Source organism: Colobus angolensis, unplaced genomic scaffold (genome assembly GCF_000951035.1).
Source record: "Colobus angolensis palliatus isolate OR3802 unplaced genomic scaffold, Cang.pa_1.0 Scaffold177, whole genome shotgun sequence".
NCBI classification, from domain to species: Eukaryota; Metazoa; Chordata; class Mammalia; order Primates; family Cercopithecidae; genus Colobus; species Colobus angolensis.
Genome location: NW_012114899.1, coordinates 4352357 through 4376601, shown reverse-complemented (window position 1 = coordinate 4376601; position 24245 = coordinate 4352357). Strand labels below are relative to the sequence as shown.

The 24245-nt window shown below is 35.9% G+C and overlaps 1 protein-coding gene across 14 annotated transcripts in view; it reads left to right on the top strand.

The window, feature by feature from the left end:
* PCDH15 (protocadherin-related 15) overlaps positions 1 to 24245 on the top strand; it is a 1021780-nt gene that overhangs the window by 912264 nt on the left and 85271 nt on the right. For all 14 annotated transcript variants that reach the window (XM_011938778.1, XM_011938777.1, XM_011938779.1 and 11 more), the window contains one exon: positions 10206 to 10333. In XM_011938778.1, coding sequence (XP_011794168.1) covers positions 10206 to 10333 — 128 coding nt within the window. The remainder of the gene's footprint in view (positions 1 to 10205; positions 10334 to 24245) is intronic.

Here is a 24245-nt window from a genome sequence, read left to right as displayed (position 1 = left end):
AGAACTTCCAACACTATGTTGAATAGGAGTGGTGAGAAAGGGCATCCCTGTCTTGTGCCAGTTTTCAAAGGGAATGCTTCCAGTTTGTGCCCATTCAGTAAGATACTGGCTATGGGTTTGTCAGAAATACCTGTTATTATTTTGAGATATGTTCCATTAATACCTAGTTTATTGGGAGTTTTTAGCATGAAGCGCTGTTGAATTTTGTCAAAGGCCTTTTCTGCATCTATTGAGAAAATCATGTGGCTTTTGTCATTGGTTCTGTTTATGTGATGGATTATGTTTATTCATTTGTGTATGTTGAACCAGCCTTGCATCCCATGGATGAAGCTTACTTGATCTTGGTGGATAAGCTTTTTGGTGTGCTGCTGGATTCAGTTTGCTGGTATTTTATTGAGGATTTTTACATCAGTGTTCATCAGGGATATTGGTCTAAAATTCTCTTTTTTTGTTGCTGTGTTTCTGCCCGGCTTTGGTATCAGGTTGATGCTGGCCTCATAAAATGAGTTAGAGAGGATTCCCTCTTTTTCTATTGATTGGAATAGTTTCAGAAGGAAAGTAGCAGCTCCTCTTTGTACCTCTAGTAGACTTTGGCCGTGAATCCGTCTGGTCCTGGACATTTTTTTGGTTGGTAGGGTATTAATTATTGCCTCAATTCCAGAGCAAGTTATTGGTCTATTCAGAGATTCAACTTCTTCCTGATTTAGTCTTGGGAGGATGTAAGACTTTATTGGTCTTGCTAGCAGTCTATCAATTTTGTTGATCTTTTCAAAACACCAGCTCCTGGATTCATTGAGTTTTTGAAGGGTTTTTTGTGTCTCTATCTCCTTCAGTTCTGCTGTGATCTTAGTTACTTTTTACCTTCTGCTAACATTTGAATTTGTTTGCTCTTGCTTCTCTAGTTCTTTTAATTATGATGTTAGGGTGTCGATTTTAGATCTTTCCTATTTTCTCTTGGGGGCATTTAGTCCTATAAATTTCCCTCCACACACTGCTTTAAATGTGTCCCAGAGATTCTGGTAGGTTGTGTTTTTGTTCTCATTGGTTTCAAAGAACATCTTTATTTCTGCCTTCATTTCATTATTTACCCAGTAGTCATTCAGGAGCATGTTTTTCGGTTTCCAAGTAGTTGTGTGGTTTTGAGTGAGTTTCTTAATCCTGAATTCTAATTTGATTGCACTGTGGTCTGAGAGACAGTTTGTTGTGATTTCTGTTCTTTTACATTTGCTGAGGAGTGCTTTACTTCTAACTATGTGGTCAGTTTTAGAATAAGAATATCTTTGTGGTGTTCTCTGTACTTCCTGAATTTGATGTTGGCCTGCCTTGCTAGGTTGGGAAAGTTCTCCTGGATAATATCCTGAAGAGTGTTTTCCAACTTGGTTCTATTCTCTCCACCATTTTCAGGTACACCAATCAAATGTAGATTTGGTCTTTTCACATAGTCCCATATGTCTTGGAGGATTTGTTCGTTTCTTTTTACTCTTTTTTTCTCTAAACTTCTCTTATAGCGTCATTTCATTAACTTGATCTTCAATCACTGATACCCTTTCTTCCACTTGATCAAATTGGCTGTTGAAGCTTGCGCATGTGTCACGTAGTTTCCTGCCATGGTTTTCAGCTCCATCAGATCATTTTAGGTCTTCTCTACACTGTTTCTTCTAGTTAACCACTCATTTAACATTTTTTTTAAGGTTTTTAGCTTCCTTGTGATGGATTCGAACATCCTCCTTTAGCTCAGATAAGTTTGTTATTACCGACCATCTGAAGCCTACTTCTATCAACTCATCAAAGTCATTCTCCATCCAGCTTTGTTCCGTTGCTGGCGAGGAGCTGTGGTCCTTTGGAGGAGAAGAGGTGCTCCGGTTTTTAGAATTTTCAGCTTTTCTGCTCTGGTTTCTCCCCATCTTTGTGGTTTTATCTGCCTTTGGGTTTTCATGTTGGTGACCTACAGATGGGGTTTTGGTGTGGATGGCCTTTTTGTTGATGTTGATGCTGTTCCTTTCTGTTTGTTAGTTTTCCTTCTAACAGTCAGGTCCCTCAGCTGTAGGTCTATTGGAGTTTGCTGGAGGTCCACTCCAAACTGTTTGCCTGGGTATTACCAGCGGAGGCTGCAGAACAGCAAATATTGCAGAACAGTAAATATTGCTGCCTGATCCTTCTTCTGGATGCTTTGTGCCAGAAGGCCACCCACCTGTATGAGGTGTCAGTCAGCTCCTGCTGGGAGGTGTCTCCTAGTTAGGCTACACAGGGGTAGGGACACACTTGAGGAGTCAGTCTGTCTGTTATCAGAGCTCAAACATCATGCTGGGAGAACCACTACTCTCTTCAGAACTGTCAGACCAGGACATTTAAGTCTGCAGAAGTTTCTGATGCCTTTTGTTCAGCTATGCCCTGCCCCCAGAAGTGGAGTCTACAGAAGCAGCAGGCCTTTTTGAGCTGTAGTGGGCTCCTCCCAGTTCGGGCTTCCCCAGCCACGTTGTTTACCTACTCAAGCCTCAGCAATGGTGAACACCCCTCCCCTGGCAGGCTGCTGCCTCGCATATCGATCTCAGACTGCTGTGCTAGCAGTGAGCAAGGCTCTGTGGGCATGGGACCCACCAAGCAGGTGCGGATATAATCTCCTGGTGTGCCATTTGCTAAGACTGGAAAAGCACAGCATTTGAGCAGCAGCGTCCCTATTTACCGGGTACAATCTGCCATGGCTTCCCTTGGCTAGAAAAGGGAAATCCCCCGACCCCTCGTGCTTCCAAGGTGAGGCAATGTCCCTGCTTCGGCTCACCTTCCGTGGGCTGCACCCTCTGTCCAACCAGTCCCATTGAGACGAATTAGGTACCTCAGTTAGAAGCTCAGAAATCACCCGTCTTCTGCACCAGTCATGCTGGGAGCTGCAGACTGGAGCTGTTCCTATTCAGCCATCTTGGAACAGGGATGTTTGTTGTTATGATTTTTAAATACTTAAAAATCTGTTACCTCATTTAATTTACAGGAATAAAATAGAGCAATTTATTTTATTTAAGAGGACACTTGGGAGTAGTGAAGTGGTAGCAATTATAATTTAATTTAACATTTATTGAACACCTACTGTATTAGTCTGTTTTCACACTGCTATAAAGAAGTACCCGAGACTGGGTAATTTATAAAGAAAAGATATTTAATTGACTCACAGTTCTGCATGGCTGGGGAGGCCTCAGGAAACTTACAACCATGGTGGAAGGGGAAAGAGAAGTAAGTACCTTCTTCACAAGGCAGCAGGAAAGAGAGAGTGAAGGGGGAAGCACCCCTTATAAAACCATCAGATTTCGTGCAAACTCACTACATGAGAACACACTGGGGAAATCTGCCCCCATGATCTGATCACCTCCCACCAGGTTCTTCCCTTGATATGTGAGGATTATAGTTCAAGATGAGATTTGGGTGGGGACACAGAGCCAAACCATATCACCTACTATGTGGAAGGCACAGTGCTTCCAGAATTAATTTACCCGTAAAGCATAAACAAAAATTGTCTCAAAAGAAAAACCGCATAAAAAATTGTGTGTTTTTAGAGTCAGGAACTGACTTCAATCTCTTGATACCATCAAATTAACAAATATAAATCTGATATTCCAGGCATTTAAAAAATTCTCTTCAATAGGACTGTTTGAAGACTCTATAAATCATTTACCATGATAACAATTTAAAAAAATCATTTAATGTGTTAGGCAAGAAGGATATACAACAATAAGAAAAAGACAGTCCTTTCCTTTAAAGTGTTGAGGAAAATATAGTCTAGTGTATGTTTTCTAATCAGACTAAACTACATTCCCAAGTACAGGAATAAATATTTCTATAATGTATATTTGCCAGCAATGACTAAAGAAATGACTTGGAGTTAAGAATATTTTAAATGGAGAGAATGTCAGGAACAGAGGCCAGAAGGCAGTGACAGGAGTAGAAGTGAACAGGCTTGAGCCCTTGACTTTATAGGACACAGTCAAAAAGAGTATAACCAATGTGCGATCCAATAATTACAGCATATATTGATAAGTTCCACATTAAAGGCATGTACATGCATATGGATTGAGGAGGGTGTTACTATAGCTTTTTGGAAACTTTCCATTTTATCTTAACTCATCTAATTCCTCTTTCTCTTTTTACTTAACTTGGGGTTTCTCAGCCTCATCACTAATGACATTTTGGGACAAATATTTTGTGTGTTTGGAATGAGGACCCATTCTTTTCATCACAGAACATTTCTCAGCATCCCTGACCTCTACTCATTTAATTCCAGTAGCACTACCTTCCCCTATCCACACAGGCATGACTATCAAAAATGGCTCTGGAGAAGCCAAATTGATCACAGTTGAGAACACTTTTAACTCATTGGCTTTCTATTCAGTAAGGCTTTCTTTGAAAATCCAGTGCAGTGTAGGCACTAGATTAGTCATGTGGATAAATGAAATGGATTCATCTTGAGGATAATAGGGCCTTCCTAAAAAGAAAAAACTAACACACAGTATTGATTATTAAAAGTAAGGGAAGGGAAAAAATCAAACTAAATTTGGTCTTAAAAATCATAGAGTCAAGTTGAGGTTAATAGGTATTTAAAATCACTCTTCTGAACTCCTTCTACCATGTTTAAATGTCTAAGATAGAACAGAAGAAATATTCAAGGAGGTGTCTATACTAAGTCTTACATTTTTCCCTGAGCTTGACTACATAAAAGTATTATTTTCTCTTTCTTTAAAACATCGCAAGAAGGTATCTCACATTTTCTTACCTCAGGAGTCATTTTTAAAACTTTTGGCTTACTAAAGCCAAATGTTCTGGCCAAAGAAAAGATTGTCCCATAGAAAATTGGAGAAAAAAATTAATAACGGAAGAAAAATAAGGCAGGGTGCCCCAAAGCACACAGAAAAATTATAATGTCTCTTAACCAAAACACTTTCCAAATAACTCTTTAGCCTAGTTTGTAATTTCGTTCACTGTTTTTGGTTCTCTTTCCAATACTTGCATTGTTTAGATGAGTCAGAAGGGAGACTGGATGAGAATACTAGGATATTAGGCACGCATGTTGGTCCCCTAACATTTTTCAATCTGTTTTATCATGGTGCTTTCCTTTTTCTTTCTAGCATCTTTCTTTGGTTATATGTTTGATGTCTACGTTAAATAAAGGATACGACATGGAAAAAAAGTTTTTGTAAATACTCAAGGAGATAAAAAACAGGCTATCTTAAAATAATTTAAATCAGAGTTGCTTCAAAGTTTCTACCTTGAAATAATCAATATCCAAATCTGGTGGAAGAACATGGTACAGTCCTTAGTGGGGAAGCATGTGAGCCGAGGAAATCGATGATGTCATGTATATTGTGTATACATGAATAAAAAAATCGAAAAGAATGCTGTTCTAGTGATTTAACTATAGGTGTACATTTATTTGCTTTTACTTTTTTTACTGGCCAACATTTATTTTACATTCTTTAAGTAGAAACACTACAATTTCTTGTAATTATCCCAGTGATTTCTCAAGTGGATGATCTGGTGACTTCTCCTCCCCGAGACAAGGATCAAGCACATGACCCAAATTAGGACAGTCAGGTAATGTGTCCCCAGGGTATGATTCTTAAGCCTAGTGGGTTTTTTGTTTGTTTAAAAAAAAAAAAAAAAAAAAAGAGGAAGAAGTAGGGTAAAAGAACATAGAAGAACAGAGTTTGCTGTTATTTCATCTGCAGTTACCTGCAAGAAAATCAAACATCTGCTGCTTTAAAGACTCTGCAACTTCCTGATTATTTTGTGGTACCGAAAGCCTTCTTTGGACTTCACTTTGATTTAGTGAGCTCCCTCATATCCTTCTAAGAGTTAACTTTTTGTTTCAGTTAATCATAATCTCATGATTATAATCAAAGAAAACTAACAAATTAATTGAATATCAACTTTTTTGTTCAGCAAAAATTAAGAAATTCTGTTAGAATAATATCTGAGGGGAAAAACTATCTACAAACTGAAGCATTATAGTACTAATAGATGTAGGAGATACAATTTCCATCTTTAAGAATATTAAAAGGAGATACAATTTCCATCTTTAGGAATATTAAAATCTAATAAGAATAAAATCATGCTTATAACTAAATGCAATGTAAACTAAGCTCTGGAAAGGTTATTTATAGAAAGAAACATTTTTAATACACTATAGCATTTCAAAGGAGGATACCTAACAACTGCCTAAAGTTATCAAGGAGAAGGAAAAAAAAAGAAGACTAGTCTATTTTACATTATGGAAAACAAAAATTAACAATTTTATTCTAAGCCACAAACTTAATTAAAACACCTTTTTCACAATTTTATATTTATTTTTGGTTGACTATTACAAACTGTCCTACATAATTAGATATATAGCAAACATAATAAATTTCAAAATTCATGATACAGTATTGTTATAAATCACATTATAGCTGTTTCTCTTTTGTGAAAAGAACTAAATGATCATGGCTTTTTAAAATAAATAAATAAATGTATAAATTATTTTAAGTCTAAACAATGTTTTTGAGTTTTTGTTTGTGTGCTGGTTGTGAAGTATTCTGGAATTTAGTATTGTATAGTCATTAATTTTTGTATAAATAAATATTTAATTAAAATATTATAATTAAGTATAATCATCTCTCTCCATTATGTTCAGGTTATATAATAATATTTTGGGTTATCCATAGACCCTTTTCCCACAAACCACTTAATAACTGATACAGGCCACTGAATCAAAGGAGCTTTCATAGGAACAATTTGGTAGTTGAATCTTAAACTTACATGCACAAAGTATACATGTAAGTATGTATATGAATATACACATGATATTTTTAAGAATTGTTGGCCAGGCATGGTGGCTCATGTCTGTATTCTTAGAACTTTGAGAGACTGAGGTGGGCGAATTACCTGAGGTCGGGAGTTCGAGACCAGCCTCACCAACATGGACAAATCCCGTCTCTACTGAAAAAAACACAAAAAATTAGCCTGCCACGGTGGCACATGCCTGTAGTCACAGCTGCTCAGGAGGCTGCAGGAGAATCACTTGAACCCAAGAGGCAGAGGTTGTGGTGAGCCAAGATTGCGCCATTGCATTCTAGCTAGCCTGGGCAACAAGAGTCAAACTCCATCTCAAAAAAAAAAATTAGAAAAAAGAATTGTTAGTACTTATTAATCAGACATATGAACACACCTAAATAAATACCTGACTTACAAAAGAAAGCCCCTTAGCTTTCAGTAAACCAGGGCCAAATAAAGTTATTCTTCTCTAGACTATACCACCAAGTTACTTCCCATAGACTTTTTAAGGATATGGTGAAAAATTCACTACGTATTAAAATGTATTTGTCAATTAAAAAATGGATTAGTGTAGTATTGTTTGAAAAAAAATGAGTAATCTGATAACCCAAAATCATGAGTTTAAGTCTTAAAGTTCTACCTGTAATAGAGTCCATGTGTTTTATAATACCCTTCTTTATTCTTCAAGACTTTGTAAAGTTTGTAGGTTTGCGTGCATACATGCATGTGTGTGTGTGTGTGTGTGTGTGTCTGTAAGGGGTTTATTGTGTATGCACACACACAATTACAGCCACAAAATTGCTTGCTCGCAATATCTATCAATGATAATAAAATTGAGAGAAGAGTAAAATAAAACCAAATAACCATGTTAGATTATTAAGAGCCTTATATTTTATGCTAAATGGTTTGATATAAATTGTTTATGTTTTGAAGATTATATATTTTATATTTTATCTCACATAGTAGTAACCAGAGTAGCTAACACTGGCAGTCCCTCAAAAGTTACAATGAATGTTTACAAAGAAACAATTAAATGATAGAATGTACATATGAATGGTGGTTGGTTTAACATTTGCTTCAATGTATCCTATTTGTATTTTGTAATGTCTCTGTTAAATGTACATATGAGACCGGGCGTGGTAGCTCACACCTGTAATCCCAGCACTTTGGGAGGCCGAGGTGGGCGGATCACAAGATCAGGAGATGGAAACCATCTTGGCTAATGCGGTGAAACCCCGTCCCTACTAAAAATACAAAAAAATAGCTGAGCGTGGTGGTGAGCACCTGTAGTCCCAGTTACTCAGGAGACAGAGGCAGGAGAATGGTGGGAACCCAGGAGGTGGAGCTTGCAGTGAGCCGAAATTGTGCCACTGCACTCCAGCCTGGGCGTCAGAATCAGACTCCATCTCAAAAAAAAAAAAAAAAATGTACATATGAATGGTGGTTGTTGGATTAACATTTGATTTAATGTATCCCATTTGTATATTTTGTGATATCTTTGTTATATCAGAATGCAGGACACAATAGAAAGACATGACAGGGGAGCAGATGATGTTTAATCACTCAGGTGAGACAACAACAGACTTAAGTATATGGGCAGCTGTGGGGCTGAGAGAAAAATGACACAATATATATTTATTATGCATTAATTTACCTGCTTATGAGGCTGACATGTAGGATTTGGTTACCATCCAGATATGAAGTTAGGGCTGGGAGGTAAGGGAAGAGATCATGACAAAGTTCTTGTTCTTTGCAAATTGTATGACATTTTAAATGACTCATCCCATTTAAAGAAGAAAATATACATCATCAGTATTTTTCTGAGACTTCTGTCATTCTAAGGGTTCTGAAAAGAAATAGCACATGTGAATTGTATATATTTCTGAATGAAAGAGGAAATAAGTGATTGGAAAGGTGATATATTCTAAAATTCCTCTTTTATTTTTAAATTTAGAGCTGTTAGCATTTTTTATTCTAGAGATAAAATTGGTCTGCTACTTAACTAAAAATGATTTCATTTTGGATGAATTCTGATTGGCTGACTAGGGTACAAGTCAGAGCCCTGGCACTGCAGGATAGAGAAGCATAATCTGCTATTAGCCCTACTTCCCTGCTGGTTCTCTTCTCTGTTGAGCTAGCATGGTTTTCCTCTTGATTCTACCTCTTCCAGGTCACAGATGACAAATAGAGAAAAACTGAATGAGTATCAGCAGGATAAGAGCAAAATCATAGGGTTAACTCCTTGTTCTCTCTGACCTTTCCCAGGGCAACCAAAAAAGCAAACAAACAAACAAAAAAACAGACTATTTCTAAATTCTTACTAATACAAGCTGTTCATTCATTAGTTTATTCAACAAATACAAATGTATACCCATGATGTACCCTGCAAGTACACTGGGGTTAATTAGTTAAAACTGTACAGGAGACATTAAACACAGGTGAAACACCAAAATGAGGACATCCTTGATAAATAGCATGTACATTAATTGCCATATATTTGATCATAGCTGAAATGCATCAGAAAAGTTGACTTAGGTAATACATTAGCAATACTTATCTGACTTTATTTTTTGTTATGAAATGAATAGCCACTTATTTCCCATTTTATTTGGTTTATAAGTTATTTTTATACATTACATTGTTTTGTAAAAGGTCATTTTTGGACTAGTGACAAGTACCACATTTCTCATTGAAGGTGTAATGATTTGAGGGAGGTTCTAACATTTGATGATGGCATGTATCATTTATGGTACATTTACTGTTATTTAAATGGCAAAATGCAGCATTTATGAGTCATAATCTTATCTTCAGCTACATTGTTTTCAGTGAATGTTAGCCTCTAACATTGACAGTTTCCAAGGCATGATAAAACTTGTTTTCCATTTGTGGAAATAAACACCTCACCCAAATACTGTTACTTTTAGTCTTAAAATAAAAATGTTATAGTACAATTTTAAGCTAAAGAAATGCCATTACTGATTTTATACTTAAGAATAAATAAATATATATTCACATAAGAGTTTATGGCAGTTTCTGTTATTTCATAACGGGTTTACATATTTGTGTCCCGTTGGTATAACTGGTATCGTGTGTGAAGTGTTTGTGAACAAAACCAGTTGAATTGTTTCATTAAAATTAGCAGGGTGAAATCTTTTAGTGCCAAACTAAATCAAGTAAAATGAATTACCAGGACATTGTAATTAAAAGAAGTAACAGCAACTTAACATTTTTATACCAGAAGCATCATTATCAGGGTCCCCTGAATTTGGGGGTACTAGGCATGCCATCTAGAAATGGCTTTTGATTTATTTACAGTGTTTCCCAGAATAAGTGCAGCAAGTATTTACTTCAGTGCTTTTTTTCCCCATGAATAACCACCAATAAAAAATGTATCATTTCTTGTCCTCCAGGCAATACAGCTAAAGTATACATTGAGATTCAGGATGAAAATAATCATCCCCCAGTGTTTCAGAAAAAATTCTACATCGGAGGTGTATCTGAAGATGCAAGAATGTTTACTTCTGTACTCAAAGTAAAGGTATGAGAAATTATGTTAATATACAGAACTAAAATAAAAGGAAAGCTTGGGTTTTGCAGGTAAGCTGTAACCCTAGTTTGCATTAACTGCATACTTATGCTGTATAAATAAAAGCCTGAAACTTGGAGCTATGTTAGTTTAGTTATCTAAACTCAATACAGGTTATATCAGGTAAGGACTTAGCAACTTTTTGAGTTTTATTTTACTATGAAGATGGTAACAAAATATTTATGATGTTTTACATTGAATACAAAGATGTTGAAATGTATATATTTTCTTAGTGGTTTGTATTCCTCCAGTAGGATAACTCAAAAGATTCTCAAAATGGAATCTCTTATGACAAATATTAAATTACCACTTCTAGTAGAAGAAATAGTGTAATAAATTAAGTAATGATTTTTTTCTGAAATAAATGTTTGAATTTTAAATGCCGATTGAGTGAAAGTAAAAAAATAGCGCTACCAATTTTAGTACTTTACTAAAAGTTACAAAGATCTTGATGTCTCAGAAAATGTTGGCTTGCTTGGAATTTCAAAAATGCAGTATCTAAGACCAAAGTTGTAAATTTTCAATTTTTGTCTTTATTTATCATCAAATGTTTATTACTAATGACTATAATTGTTTATAGTCAAATGTTTATGACTATTTCGAATCAACTGTGCATTACTAATGTTTTATTATTAAGAAAAAATTTTAAAGATTTCATTTTACTGAGGAAAAAATTTAGATGCTAAACATTTTGGATTCTCAATTGCAGAGTTAATTTTGGACAGCATTTCAATGGTTAACTTGTAAATAACTGTAAATTGCACATAAAACCTAAACATCTCTGGCAAATCTAGCTTTTGATTGCCTCTAGTTTTGCACATGAGTAATTGCCTTTATTTTCCTATTACCAGGAGCATCATGATTAGAGCTCTTCTTACGTGTAGTTTTATCACCTATCAAACACTCTCAGTAAGAAAAAAATTCAACCTAATTGTGTTGGGCTTGCAAAATAGCTCTTCTACTATGCCAAGTACAGACCCCTGATCTGAATCAGCAGTTTAACTAAAAGTAGTCCACAAATCTGTCACTCATTATATTTAATTTATGTTGTTATCCACAAGTAAGCATCCTTTGTAGCTGATTTTTCTCATTTTGTATTTTAGTCTCATTAACTCTTAATTGATTTCGTTCTATCATTTAGTCAAATATGTTTGAGTACCTATAATGTGCTAAACACTGTTCTAGAAGTTGGATATAGAGCAATTGAAAAAACAAACAAACAATCAAAGTTTCCACCTGAGTAATGCAGGCAAACTACTTGAAGAAATGAATAGATCACTAAGTTATGTAGTGATAAATTCTAAGGGGAAAAAAAAGGTTGACAAGGGAAGAATGAGAGTGGTGCTATTTTAGATAATAAAGTCAAGATAGTTCTTTTGGGATAAAACTGAAACAGTTACCTGAATAAAGCAAAAGATCAAAACTTGTGGATTCTTAAGTGAGCAGCATTCTGGGATTTCTTTGTAAAGCCCTAAAGGTAGACAGGGAGCTGGAGGCTAGTGTGAATGAAAAAGTCTGATAGGAAATGAGATCAGAAATGTACCTGGGGCTAGAATATGGTATTTGTCCTAGGTGTGTTGGAAAGAAAGCTTTTGAATGATTTAAACAGTTATGACATACATAATCCAATATAAAAAGATTATTGTAGATGTTGTGCAGGGAGGATGTCGGGAATGCGTAACACAGTGTTTTGGACAAGTAGAGTTAAATGCATGACAAGTCCAGGCAAAATTTGACAGTAGGTTGAATGATGTTGATAGGCTAGAGACCTTGAGAAGGCGGTTAAAATATAGAACATATAGGATTTGCTGATGAATTATACAGGCGACATTAGGAAAAATCAAGAATGACTTGGCAGTTTTTGTCCTAAACAGATCCCCATATCTCCTCCACTGCCTGTTGTGATGGCAGTAGTCAAGGTTCATGAGGCTTTTTCAGTGCAAAAACCTAATTCTTGGCAAGGCAGTTACAAATGCTGACCTAGACTTGAGAGCGAAAAAAGGGGTCAAAATGAAATCACCCAGAAAATGGGTTTCACAAAAAAATACAAAGACTAAGCTTTGGGAACTTCAGCACTTACAGATCAGGAGAAGAAGAGTGTGGGGATACTGAGATGTTGCTACCATGAGGTGGCAGGAATATGGGGAAAATGCAAGGCCCCTGAACCATGGAAAGAACAAGACTGATAAAAGAGAATTATTGACTGTCAAATGCTACTGTGATTAGAATGTCATTGTGGATTTTTACATCACCACTTATGCTACTAATCCTATAGTGTGATGTAGGAAAAAAAGATAAGCCAAATGTTAAACTAGTCCACTAATAAAGGAGATTACTCAAAAGGCATGTGATGACTATAACAAGGAAATTTAATGGGTGGCATTATCTGATGTCATTCACTTCAGAGGAATTGGTACTGAGTGTCAAAGGAGTCAGAAGGATGCTTGCCCTGTACTCCTAGGCTCTGTGCTATGTAAATTATGGGAGTCACTACTGGGAGATCTACAGAAAGCAGCGTCTTTTGTCAAGGAGGGGTATAGAGAGAAAGAAGGAATCAAAAACTATAGGTAACACTAAGAGGGAAAGTTGAATATTTAGGGGATTTTGTTGATGATGGACTGTGATTTCCAAGGAATTCTGAGGAAAGTTTGGTAGTAGGGTAAAAGTCCAGTGAGATACTGAGTCTTAATAAGGTGCGTAAAGACATTGCATTGAAAGAAGCATCTGGGTGGGGAGATATGCCCTCTACAGTATGCATGGACTTCTTGTGATGAGGTATACAGTGATGGGAGTGATTGTGTCTCCAGACTACTGAGAACTCTAAGGAACCCACCCCCTCCTTCAAACAATCAGTGGGTTATTCAGGATAGGGAAAGGGGTCCTTTCTAGGAAACCAATTTCATGCAATATAATATACTAGGTACTTTATACAAGAGTCAGAGAAAGAAGGGAGAGAGAGAGGTGGAGAGAGAGGGGGAGAGAGAGAGACAGAGAAAAAAAGTTTAGTAATGTGTTGATGCAAGCATATGCTATAATAAAGTCAAGTAGGAGAGCACAAATTGTCATGTGGATTCAAAGGAAGAAAACATTTCAGTTGGTGAATGAACATAAAGGTTTCCTGGAGGATGAAGAATTTAAGACTAGCACTGAAGGGTGGTTAGATTTTTTTTTTTTTTTCAAAGTGAAACCTATATGACGAAGACAGTCTAAGTAGACGAAACAAACTAAGTAAGCCAAAACCCAGAAGAAGCAAAGTGCAGAGCGTATTTGAGTGATAGGAGGCAAGGGATTTAGGAGGAGATGAGAGTAATAAATCCCTAGTGTTTAACAATTCCACTTGCTGCCTTTAGCCTTGACGCCTGGAATCTTCTCCTTTCCAGAATTTAATCACAGCATGAGTTAAGCAGTTCTTCTCATTTTATACTTAGAGCAACAAAAATATTAATGGAAACAGCACTGAATCAGGGCCAGCTCATCTGTGGTGTTTGAAGGAAGGAAAGATGATTTTAAAAATGGGAAGTAGCCCATGATTGTGAAAGAGGTGTTTCTACCAATTGCTATACAATATTAGGTAATGGTAAATCATCTACCATGTTAGCAAGTTTGTTTTTTTGTTTTGTTTTGTTTTGTTTTTTTAGTCCATGACATAATGCAGAATGATAAAAGTTAAATGTAAATATGTACTTTGTGTAAGAAGGGAAAGAAGAATTGTTACATAGAATAGGATTGACAAAGTAAGAGAAGACCTTGAAATAGCAATGAATAAGGCTATACTAGCTTATAAGATGAGTAGTGAATTTGGGGCATTATTTTAAAAATATACTACAGGTAAAGTGACACAATAAAACCATTGTAGAAAAGAAATATCCAATATAAGTAATAATATGGTAAAAAACAGTTGTACATCTGCTCTGAAGGGGTATGCCTAATATACTTAAAAACTTGTTCTTAGTTCATTTTTTAAAGAAAATATATACTATGTTCCTACCCTGTACTGAAAATATGGAAGCAGACAAAATAGACTCTCTCTTCCCTTACAGAAGACACATTCCAGTAAACTAGACCCCTCCCCCCCAAAAAGTAAATAAATAAAAACATATGTTATAATTAAATCTAGATGGACAAAATACCTAATACAGTTTCAGTTCACCTTTACACTATACTGAGTGGAAAATAATATAATTAACTGAAATTTAGGTGAAGGTAAGTTTTAAATTATTCTGTGTGTACCACTGAGTTAATTTAAGTGAAGTCTCCTTGGATTTTATGTATTCACTTTATCTGAGTATAGTAGACACCATTAGTTGGCCATTTCTCCTTCCTCACGCTTTAACAGAAGTTCAGTTTGATTTAGGCATTATTTTTGGGGATCATGTGCTTCAGGGGAAGTGAAGCCTATTCCAAGGTGGTGAAAAATGACTGGTCAGAGCCAATCATTGCTGTCCCGTTAGCTTTGCAAATGATTGGTTTGCACATCCATATGTGAGTCATTTTTGAGCAGTTATTGTTAAGGGAGATCTCCCGAGGATTTTCTAGGACAAAGGCATATAAAGACATGTAGATATTGGATTTCTGGCTCAATAATTTGAATGCTCATGTCACATTTAAGTACATGAATTATATCAAAAGTGCACAGAACAAAAAAGTTATCTGAGAAGATCTATATTTACTATGGTTTCATGCTGGGTATCTATGTCACAGCTGGTACTTCCAAGCTGACTTTTGTTAGTGACAAGTAATCAGTCATTTTAATTATGAGGAGTGCAAAAAGAAAATCCAATGGTAATTTTTTTTCTTTAGTCTTTAATCCAAGTAGTTAAGATCAGTTAAAATGTCACTTTTAGTATATACTTATAATAATTGATAGTAAGGACTTGATAAGGTATTTGTACACCTATGTTCATAGAAGTGCTATTTACAACAACTAAAAAGTGAAACAACCCATACGGGGCTGGGCGCTGTGGCTCACACCTGTAATCCCAACACTTTGGGAGGCCGAGGTGGGCGGATCACGAGGTCAGGAGATCAAGATCATCCTGGCTAACACGGTGAAACCCTGTCTCTACTAAAAATACAAAAAAAAATAGCCTTGTGTGGTAGCGGAGACCTATAGTCCCAGCTACTTGGGAGGCTGAGGCAGGAGAATGGCGTGAACCCGGGAGTCGGAGCTTGCAGTGAGCTGGGATCGCACCACTGCACTCCAGTCTGGGTGACAGAGTGAGACTCCACCTCAAAAAAAAAAAAAAAAGAACCCATATGTTCATCTATAGATGAATGCATAAACAAAATGTGATGTACACATACAATGGAATATTATTTAGTCCTAAAGGGAAAAAAATTCTAACACATGTTACATTATGGATTAATGAGGACATAATGCTCTGTGAAATAACCTAGACGTGGACAAATACTGTATGACTCCTCTTACATGAGGTTCCTAGAGTAGGCAAATTCATAAAGACAGAAAGCAGAATGTTGGCTGCCAGGGGTTAGGGCTGGAGTTGGGGGAGGTAAACGGGAAGCTATTGTTTAATGGCTACTCTGTTGCCCTTTGGGAAGAAGAAGACGTTTTGAGCATGAATGGCAGTGATATTTGCAGAACAATGTGAATACATTTAATGTCACTAAACTGTACACTGAAAAGTGGTTGGAATACTAAGTTTTGTTTCATGTGCATTTTACCACAATAAAGAAAAATTTCCAAGAGGAGAGAAGCCATCACTTTTATTGAAAGAATGTGAAAACTTATTTTTCAAGCTATTTTTAATTGGTATTCATTCTTTTGAAGCTCTTATGAATGTGAAACTTATGTCCAAATTCAGAAGTAAGGATTTATATTAGTCAATTTATTTTTCTTGACTATGTACTGTGTTTTTAAGCAGTTTGTTTCATAAGACACCAGTTGCAACAGTATGGCAGTGATGCGCATTGTGGAAACATGCTAATCCTTTCAGCCTGCCAGGTGGCCATATCAGAATCTGCATTACCTTGTAAGTTGAAAAAGCCTCCCCACAATTCTGAGTCTTCCTTCTCTAGGGCAGGCCAATAGTTGAACATCATTAACTGAAATGTCCTACACCAGCGGTCCACAACTTTTTGGCATTAGGGACCGGTTTTGTGGAAGACAATTTTTTCACAGACAGGAATGGAGAGGGGATGGTTTGAGGATGATTGAAGTGCATCACATTTAGTGTGCACTTTATTTATATTATTATTACATTGTAATATAAAATGAAATAATGATAAAACCCACCATAATGTAGAATCAGTGGAAGCCTGATCTTGTTTTTCTGAAACCAGATGGTCCCATCTGGGTGTGATGAGAGACAGTGACAGATCATCAGGCATTAGGTCCTCATAAGGAGTGTGCAACCTGGAACCCTCGCATGCGCAGCTCATGATAGGGTATGTGCTCCTATAAGAACCAGATGCTGCCACTGGTCTGAAAGGAGGCAGAGCTCAGGAGGTTATGTGAGCCATGAAGAGTAGCTATTATTACAGACGAAGCTTCACTCAGTCACCCACCACTCACTTCCTTCTGCGTGGCCTGGTTCTTAACAGGTCACGGACTGGTAGTTGTCCATGGCCTGAGGGTTGGGGACCCCTGTCCTACACTAATGAAAAATGACTGATGAATATGATTCATCAGCATAGCAGACTACTGCAACAAGGGTGTTATAAATGACTGAGTGAAGCAATGTGTTAAAAGCAAATACTTGCAACATCTATTAAAAAAATATATCTCAAAGTAGCAGTATCCAGAACATAGAACTGTAAAAAAGCAACTATGTAGTCAACAAAAAAATAGAAAAAATGATGAATATTTGTAATATTTGTAATTTTTTGTGTGAAGTAGGAAAGTTTTAACTCGGCCTTTGAACATTAACTTTTTGTTTCTCCTGGGCTTTGAAGAAATGTTAATGGATAAATATTCCCTAATTCATAATAATAACTGTGTTTAGTTGTCATTATTATTTTTCTGAGAACTGTGAAGCACCATTTACTTATTTTAGCCTACACTCTTTAAATAAATAAATAAAATGAAGAATAAGTAGAATAATATCAATTAAAATAAAACAAATAAATTAAAACATTGATTCATGCAATAGATGCAGTTATTTCTTATTGCACTTTTGGGAAAATTGAAACTGAGTAAGGCTGGATAACTTTCCCAGTATTACTCAGCCAAATGCCCAGTGAAGTTGGAATTTAAAGTTAGGTCTACCTTAGTTCAAGAACTTTTTTTATAACCTCTTACATTGCTTCCTAGGAGAAATGAGGAGTAGAATCCTGCTATAAAATAAGAGAGCATACTAACTTTCTGTGAAAAATTAGGAGACAAGTAAAAAGACAACAAATTTATTTTCAACTCGAGATGACCTATGTAAATTGTGATACCTCCTGTTAAGATAACAAGTAAGATTTGATTTTAAAAACACTTTTCAAATGGTTAACTAATTTTTTCAGTTGATTGCATGTTGTCTTGACTGCAACAATAGCATTTATTGCAAATACGGGGAGATGTTAAATGTGATCAAGATTAATTTTTAAAAATTCTGAATTATGAAGATATTTTCCAGAAGTTAGTGCAGTAAGAATTAATCTCATTCTTTACAAGCTGCAAATGTGGAAAAACAGTGTCAGAAAAATTGAGTTATAATGTTGATTTGATCTCTACTGAAAGTTAAGAAGATTTTGAACATTGTATTTTTGAATTATTAAAGATGGCAAATTTACGAAATTTATGGACTAAAAGAAAATAGTATTGTGAAAAAGCAGCAAGAAAAAAAGACATCACTTAATGGCTGATAGTTTATTACATTTTCAAAATAAGCACAAATGGTGATGAAAGGTTTCAGCAGAGTGATGCCATAGATAGAAAAAAGCCACAGTCATGGTCAGAGGATGCAAATTTCCTTAGTAGCAAAAGGTATAGAAATGCACAAGGTTAACAATGTAGGGTAATACGTAATGTTTCTAGACAGGGGTTAGGTCTCCTGGGGGCTGCTGGTCTCTAGCCCTATACTTGCTCACCTGGGTCTTAGGCAAAACATCTCCAGCACATTTCTGAATTTTTAATGTATTTCCCCCAAGTAGCATCTCTTTAATTTACAAAGAACACTGCATCACAGGAGCAATAAGTAACCTTCCCAACATGTGCAGCCAGTTGGGGTGTGCCTGGCGTTCTGCTTCCGAGACCAAGCTCAACCATATTTCCAGTGGAAGAGCACTGGACTGACATTCTAATCACTCCGATTCAGTTCTGGGCGTGCTCTTATCTCTCTGTGAGACTTTATGCTCCATCACTCTGTGCTACAGATGTCTTCTTACATAAATACTGCTTTAGAAGCAGGTTCTCTTTTAAAATCTTTAAGCTGATGGTTTGCTTATTTATATGTTATTTACTGTTACAATGTCAAGTGTCCTGTGACAACGGTTATACTTGAGAACCACATTTTAGAGGTCAAACAGCATAGATTACTTAGTTCTGAAATCCAAATCACCGTTTATGTTTTACACTATTTGTGGTTTACGTTACTTAAAAGCTAGTGAGTTATTTTGTGACAGTTTTCTTCCTAGTTACATACAGAACAGTGGTAAACAAGAACCAGCCCGAAGTAAAGGTCCCATAAAACACTAATTTTGGTTCTCCATTGCCAAGTATGAGGAACCTCTCTCATGGTTTCAAGGGACAGGTGTTTTCACTGGTCTCCTTCCATCTATGGCCATACCACCCTGAATGCACCCGATCTCGTCTGGTTTCCTTCATGTTTTGGCACAGTATTTGACCTTGTATGGTTTGTACTTTGAACTAAGCAAACATATGTAGGTGCCTGAGGGTGCATTGCCTTCTTGACTATGACCCTGTAACTGAATCACCATAGGTCTAGTTTGGCACTTAAACCAATTAGACTGTTATCATTTATCTGCATGCATGATTCTCCTACTGGAATTTAAATTTCATCTAAGCAGACAGTATGCTTTCCCACCAACTTAAAGACATTACATATTGTGCTTAACATTTCAAATTGGTGTTTGTTTACAATTTTATTCATTGATTTTAATTTAGTTTAACTTTATTTTATTTCAATAGTTTTTGGGTACAACAAACCCTCAGGACACAAGTTTACCCACGTAGCAAACCTGCACTTGTACTCCTGGGTTTTAAAAAAAAGTTTAGCAAAAAAGTATTTTGGGGAGAACAAGTGGTTTTTGGTTACATGGATGAGTTCTTTAGTGAAGATTTCTGAGATTTTGGTGCACCTGTCATCTGAGTAGCACACACTGTACCCAATGTGTAGTCTTTTATCCCTTACCCTCCTCCCACTCTGTCCCCCGAGTCCCCAAAGTTCATTATATTATTCTTATGCCTTTGCGTCCTCATAGCTTAGCTCCCACTTACAGATAAGAATATGCAGTATTTGGTTTTCCATTCCTGAGTTACTTCACTTAGAATCATGGCCTCCAACTCCATCCGGGTCGCTGTAAATGCCATTATTTCAATTGTTTTCATGGCTGATTAGTATTCAGTGGTGTATATATACCACATTTTCTTTATCCACTTATTGGTTGATGGGTATTTAGGCTGGTTCCAGAGTTTTTGCATTGAATTGCACTGCTATAAACATGTGTGCAAGTACCTTTTTCATATGACTTCTTAAAATTTTATTTATTTATTTTTACATATACTCATGTCTTTTAACCTGCTTAACACATGTTGCATGAATGATCATTTCAAATTCATAAAGTATATTTGACATTAAACTCTTTTGGGTTGATTAGAACATAGAATAACATCACCCTGGACTTCCCTATGGATTTCACTTCTTGCCAAATTAGAAACTCAGACTTGATAATAGCTTTATGAATGTTATGCATAAGTCATAGTTTTACATTTATTTAGCCTCACTGGTGATATCAGATGTGAATTTTTTTTTTTTTTTCTGAACAACTGGACTATTTTTGTTACATGATCACAGACTATATTGTACTTAATATTTTCCCTTTTTTTTCCACTGAGTCTCAAAGTCAAATATTTGATCCATCTTTACCAATTTTAGAATATGAATGCAATACAAATTGTGGTATACTGACTTTCTCTGATTTCCTTTATGTATTTTACATTTATTCTCTGTCATCTTTTCTTTCAATTATTTTTAGATTATATCTTATATATTTTTAGAAAATCCTTCACATTTATTTTGAAATTCTGTGGAGCAGATGCACACAGATGATTATGAAAAATCTATTCTGTTTCTATACTGTATTCTGTATTTTATTTTTAAATAATATATCGTTGTTAACTACAGTCACCATATTGTATAATATATCCCTTATTCTTCCTATATAATTGAAACTTTATAATCTGTTTCAAATGGTCTAATCCTGCATTTTCCTCTGTACAAGCTGAGAATCATGAAAAACATTACCAGTTCCTGATACATAGCATCTCTCCTTATTAGTTTGAACAAGTAAAACATTCTTGTTACGACTTTTTAATATAAGTGGACAAGATGAAGTCTATTTTTGTAGACATAAGTTGAGTATACAGTGAAATAATTCTGCATATGTTTTACTCTTTTTCCTTCTTCACCCTTTCCACACAAATCAGTTTTTTATTGTAGAAGGGACATCAAAAGTATCATTCTCCTAGCAAACAATTTATGCCTGTTAATTTGAATGTAATTTAATTAAAAATTTCTTTAATTTTTATTACTTATAATAGAAATAGGACTACTTTTCCCAGGCTATAATTGTCTGAAGAATGAGGAAAGTTTGGATATTTCAAAATAGATGAGGCCAGGCTCGATGGCTCACACCTGTAATCCCAGCACTTTGAGAGGCCTAGGCGGGTAGATCACGAGGTCAGGAGTTATTCAAGACCAGCCTGGCCAAGATGGTGAAACCCAGTCTCTGCTAAAAACGACAAAAAATTAACCAGGTGCAGTGGCAGGCACCTGTAATCCCAGCTACTCAGGAGGCTGAGGCAGGAGAATTGCTAGAACCTGGGCGGCTGAGTCGTAGTGAGCCAAGATGCCTCCACTGCACTCCAGCCTGAGCGACAGAGTGAGACTCTGTCTCAAAAAAAAAAAAAAAAAAAAAAAAACACACACACACAGATGAAAAGCAATTCTGATAGCTGGAAGCTGTTTGTTTGTTTGTTTGTTTTGGTTTTCTTTTTGTTTGTTTTCGTTTTGTTTTTATGGAGTGTTGCTCTGTCACTCAGGCTGGAGGGCAGTTGCTGCCTCAGCATCCCAAGTAGCTGAGATTACAGACTCAAGCCACCACACCCAACTAATTTTTTTTGTTTTTTCTTGTATTTTTATTAGAAACAGGGTTTCACCATGTTAGCCAGACTGGTCTCGAACACCTGACCTCAGGCAATCTGCCCGCCTCGGCCTCCCAAAGTGCTGGGATTACAGGCAGGAGCCACCACGACCAGCCTGGAGACTTTTTTAAAGTAGAGAATTTAAGTACTTTTTTATGAATTTGAAGAGCCGTTGGACATGATACATGAAAACAAAGTAGTTTATTTGGTAAATAGCCAAATCATTTTGCCTTTCCTAAACTTGCTGGTGGCTCATATATTTTAAAATTTGAGTGCACTCTAGCAGTATTAGAATTTTATTCAATGCCTGCATATCTCTCAGATGATTAAATGTGTAACAATTCAGGGCATGGGTATGGAATACTACTTTTGGAGGTAAGCTTGCATTTGTTTTTAGGAGGTTTTATAAGTTTTAGAGTAGTGATGATTGTGTGTACTCCCCTATATTATGTTTCAAAGGCCATATCCTCCATCATCTGTAGAGACTTGTCAGGAATATTGACATTCGGTTCTCCCTTTGAAAACATCAGAATTTTTCTGAAAGTGAAGGCTGCATTGCAAGGCACAATCCAGAAGATAAATTGGGCAAATAAAAACTACTTTTGTCTGAAGATGTCCTGTAATTTCTTGAACCTCCATTTAACTTTGTGCTATACAGACCTGACATGGGAGATCTATAACATAAATATAAGAAAAAAAATGAGGAAAATGAGTTTTTAAAAATGGTTTATTCGTACTTCTATAGGTGTATCATAGTTTTGAATTGTCTATTAATATTTCCAATAATAACGGTAAAATACAAGAGTTCCTTAAAATGCGTTATGAAGAAAGTTACTTCCAAATAAGCCATAAGAAATAAATGATTCTTCCTAGTAGTTTCAATTAATTTACCTTAAGGGAAACCAGCAGACCTGGAGAGAGATTTTATGCGTAAAGAGAATACAATTTGCACTGGTTAGTTGTAAGTCACTGAAAATCTGAAAATTGCAGAGACTTTATAACATTTTTTTCTTTTTTTTTTTCTTCAAAAACAGGCAATGAAATGCCTGGATTCACAAAAATGCATTCTAGTGAACAAAAATAATATCTAAACTAGGCATCCCCATCAAGTTGATCTAGAAACTTTATTTGATAACCACACTAGTTTTTATAAACATAATTCTCTCTTTAATAATGTTTCATTTTACTTGTTTCCAGGATTTTTCCCCCTAGACATTTATGGTCTCTTAGAATCAGAGTAATCTAGAAAAGGACAAAAGTCACTGAGGCTCATAGTAATTTGAAAGACTATCACCATCTGAAGCCAATAGACCCCAAGATATGTTGAATGCTGATATCAAAATAATTTTTTGTTCTTTTTTTTGGGACAGTGTCTCACTCTGTCACCCAAGCTGGACATGCAGTAGTGCAATCTCAGCTCACTTCAACCTCTGCCTCTGGGTTCAAGCAATTCTCCTGCCTCAGCCTCCCAAGCAGCTGGGACTACAGCCATGTGCCACCATGCCTGGCTAATTTTTTGTATTTTTGGTAGAGATGGTGTTTTGCCATGTTATCCAGGATGGTCTTGATCGCCTGACCTTGTGATCTGCCTGCCTCGGCCTTCCAAAGTGCTGGGATTACAGGCATGAGCCGCTGTGCCCAGACTAAAAGAATATTTTTGATGTATGTTTTTATTACAAACTGCATACGTAATGCAACCTGCATATGCCAAATCACACAAATTCTAAGTGTGCAGCTAGATAAGTATTTATGAAGTGAACATGGTAGTGTAACCAGTGCCCAGGTCAAGAAATAGAACATTACCAGTTCCTGCTCCACATCCCCATAAGAATAACTAGTCTGACTTCCAAGCATAAATATGTTTTTCTTGTTTATGAAATTTTTATAGACTTAGGAAAATTGTATTTTTTGTTTGGATTCATTTTCTCACACTATATTTGTGAGATTCATCTATGTTATTATTGCAGGTGGTAATAATTGATTCATTTTCATTGCTCTAGAGAATTTCATTGTGCAAATATACTACAGTTAATATATCCTATATACTGTCCATATAAGTTGTTTGGGGTTTCTTAATATTACAAATATACTGAGGAGTAGAAATTTTAGGTAAGGGGATATTCATAAGTTCAGACTTAATAGATAATATCAAACTGTTTTCCAAAATATTTTACTAATTTATTTCCCCTCAGTAATATCTGAGAACTTCAGTTGCTTCACAATTTGATTTTGTCTTATGTTTTTTTTAGTCATTGTGATGAACATGTGGTGGTTTCTTGTGGTTCATTTACAATTCCCTAGTGGTTAAGATAGTCAAATGTCTCTTCATATATTTTTTGCCAATATTTGTATCCTCTTTATGTGGTGACTATTTTGATCTCTTTCTAACGTTTTTCTCTGGAGATTCTGTTGTTTGTTTTGTTTTCTCATTAAGTCTTTAGAATTCTTTATATACTCTGGATTGCAGATCTTTATTCAATATATGTATTGGATATATCATCTCCCAAGGTATGGCTTGCATTTTCACCTCATTTA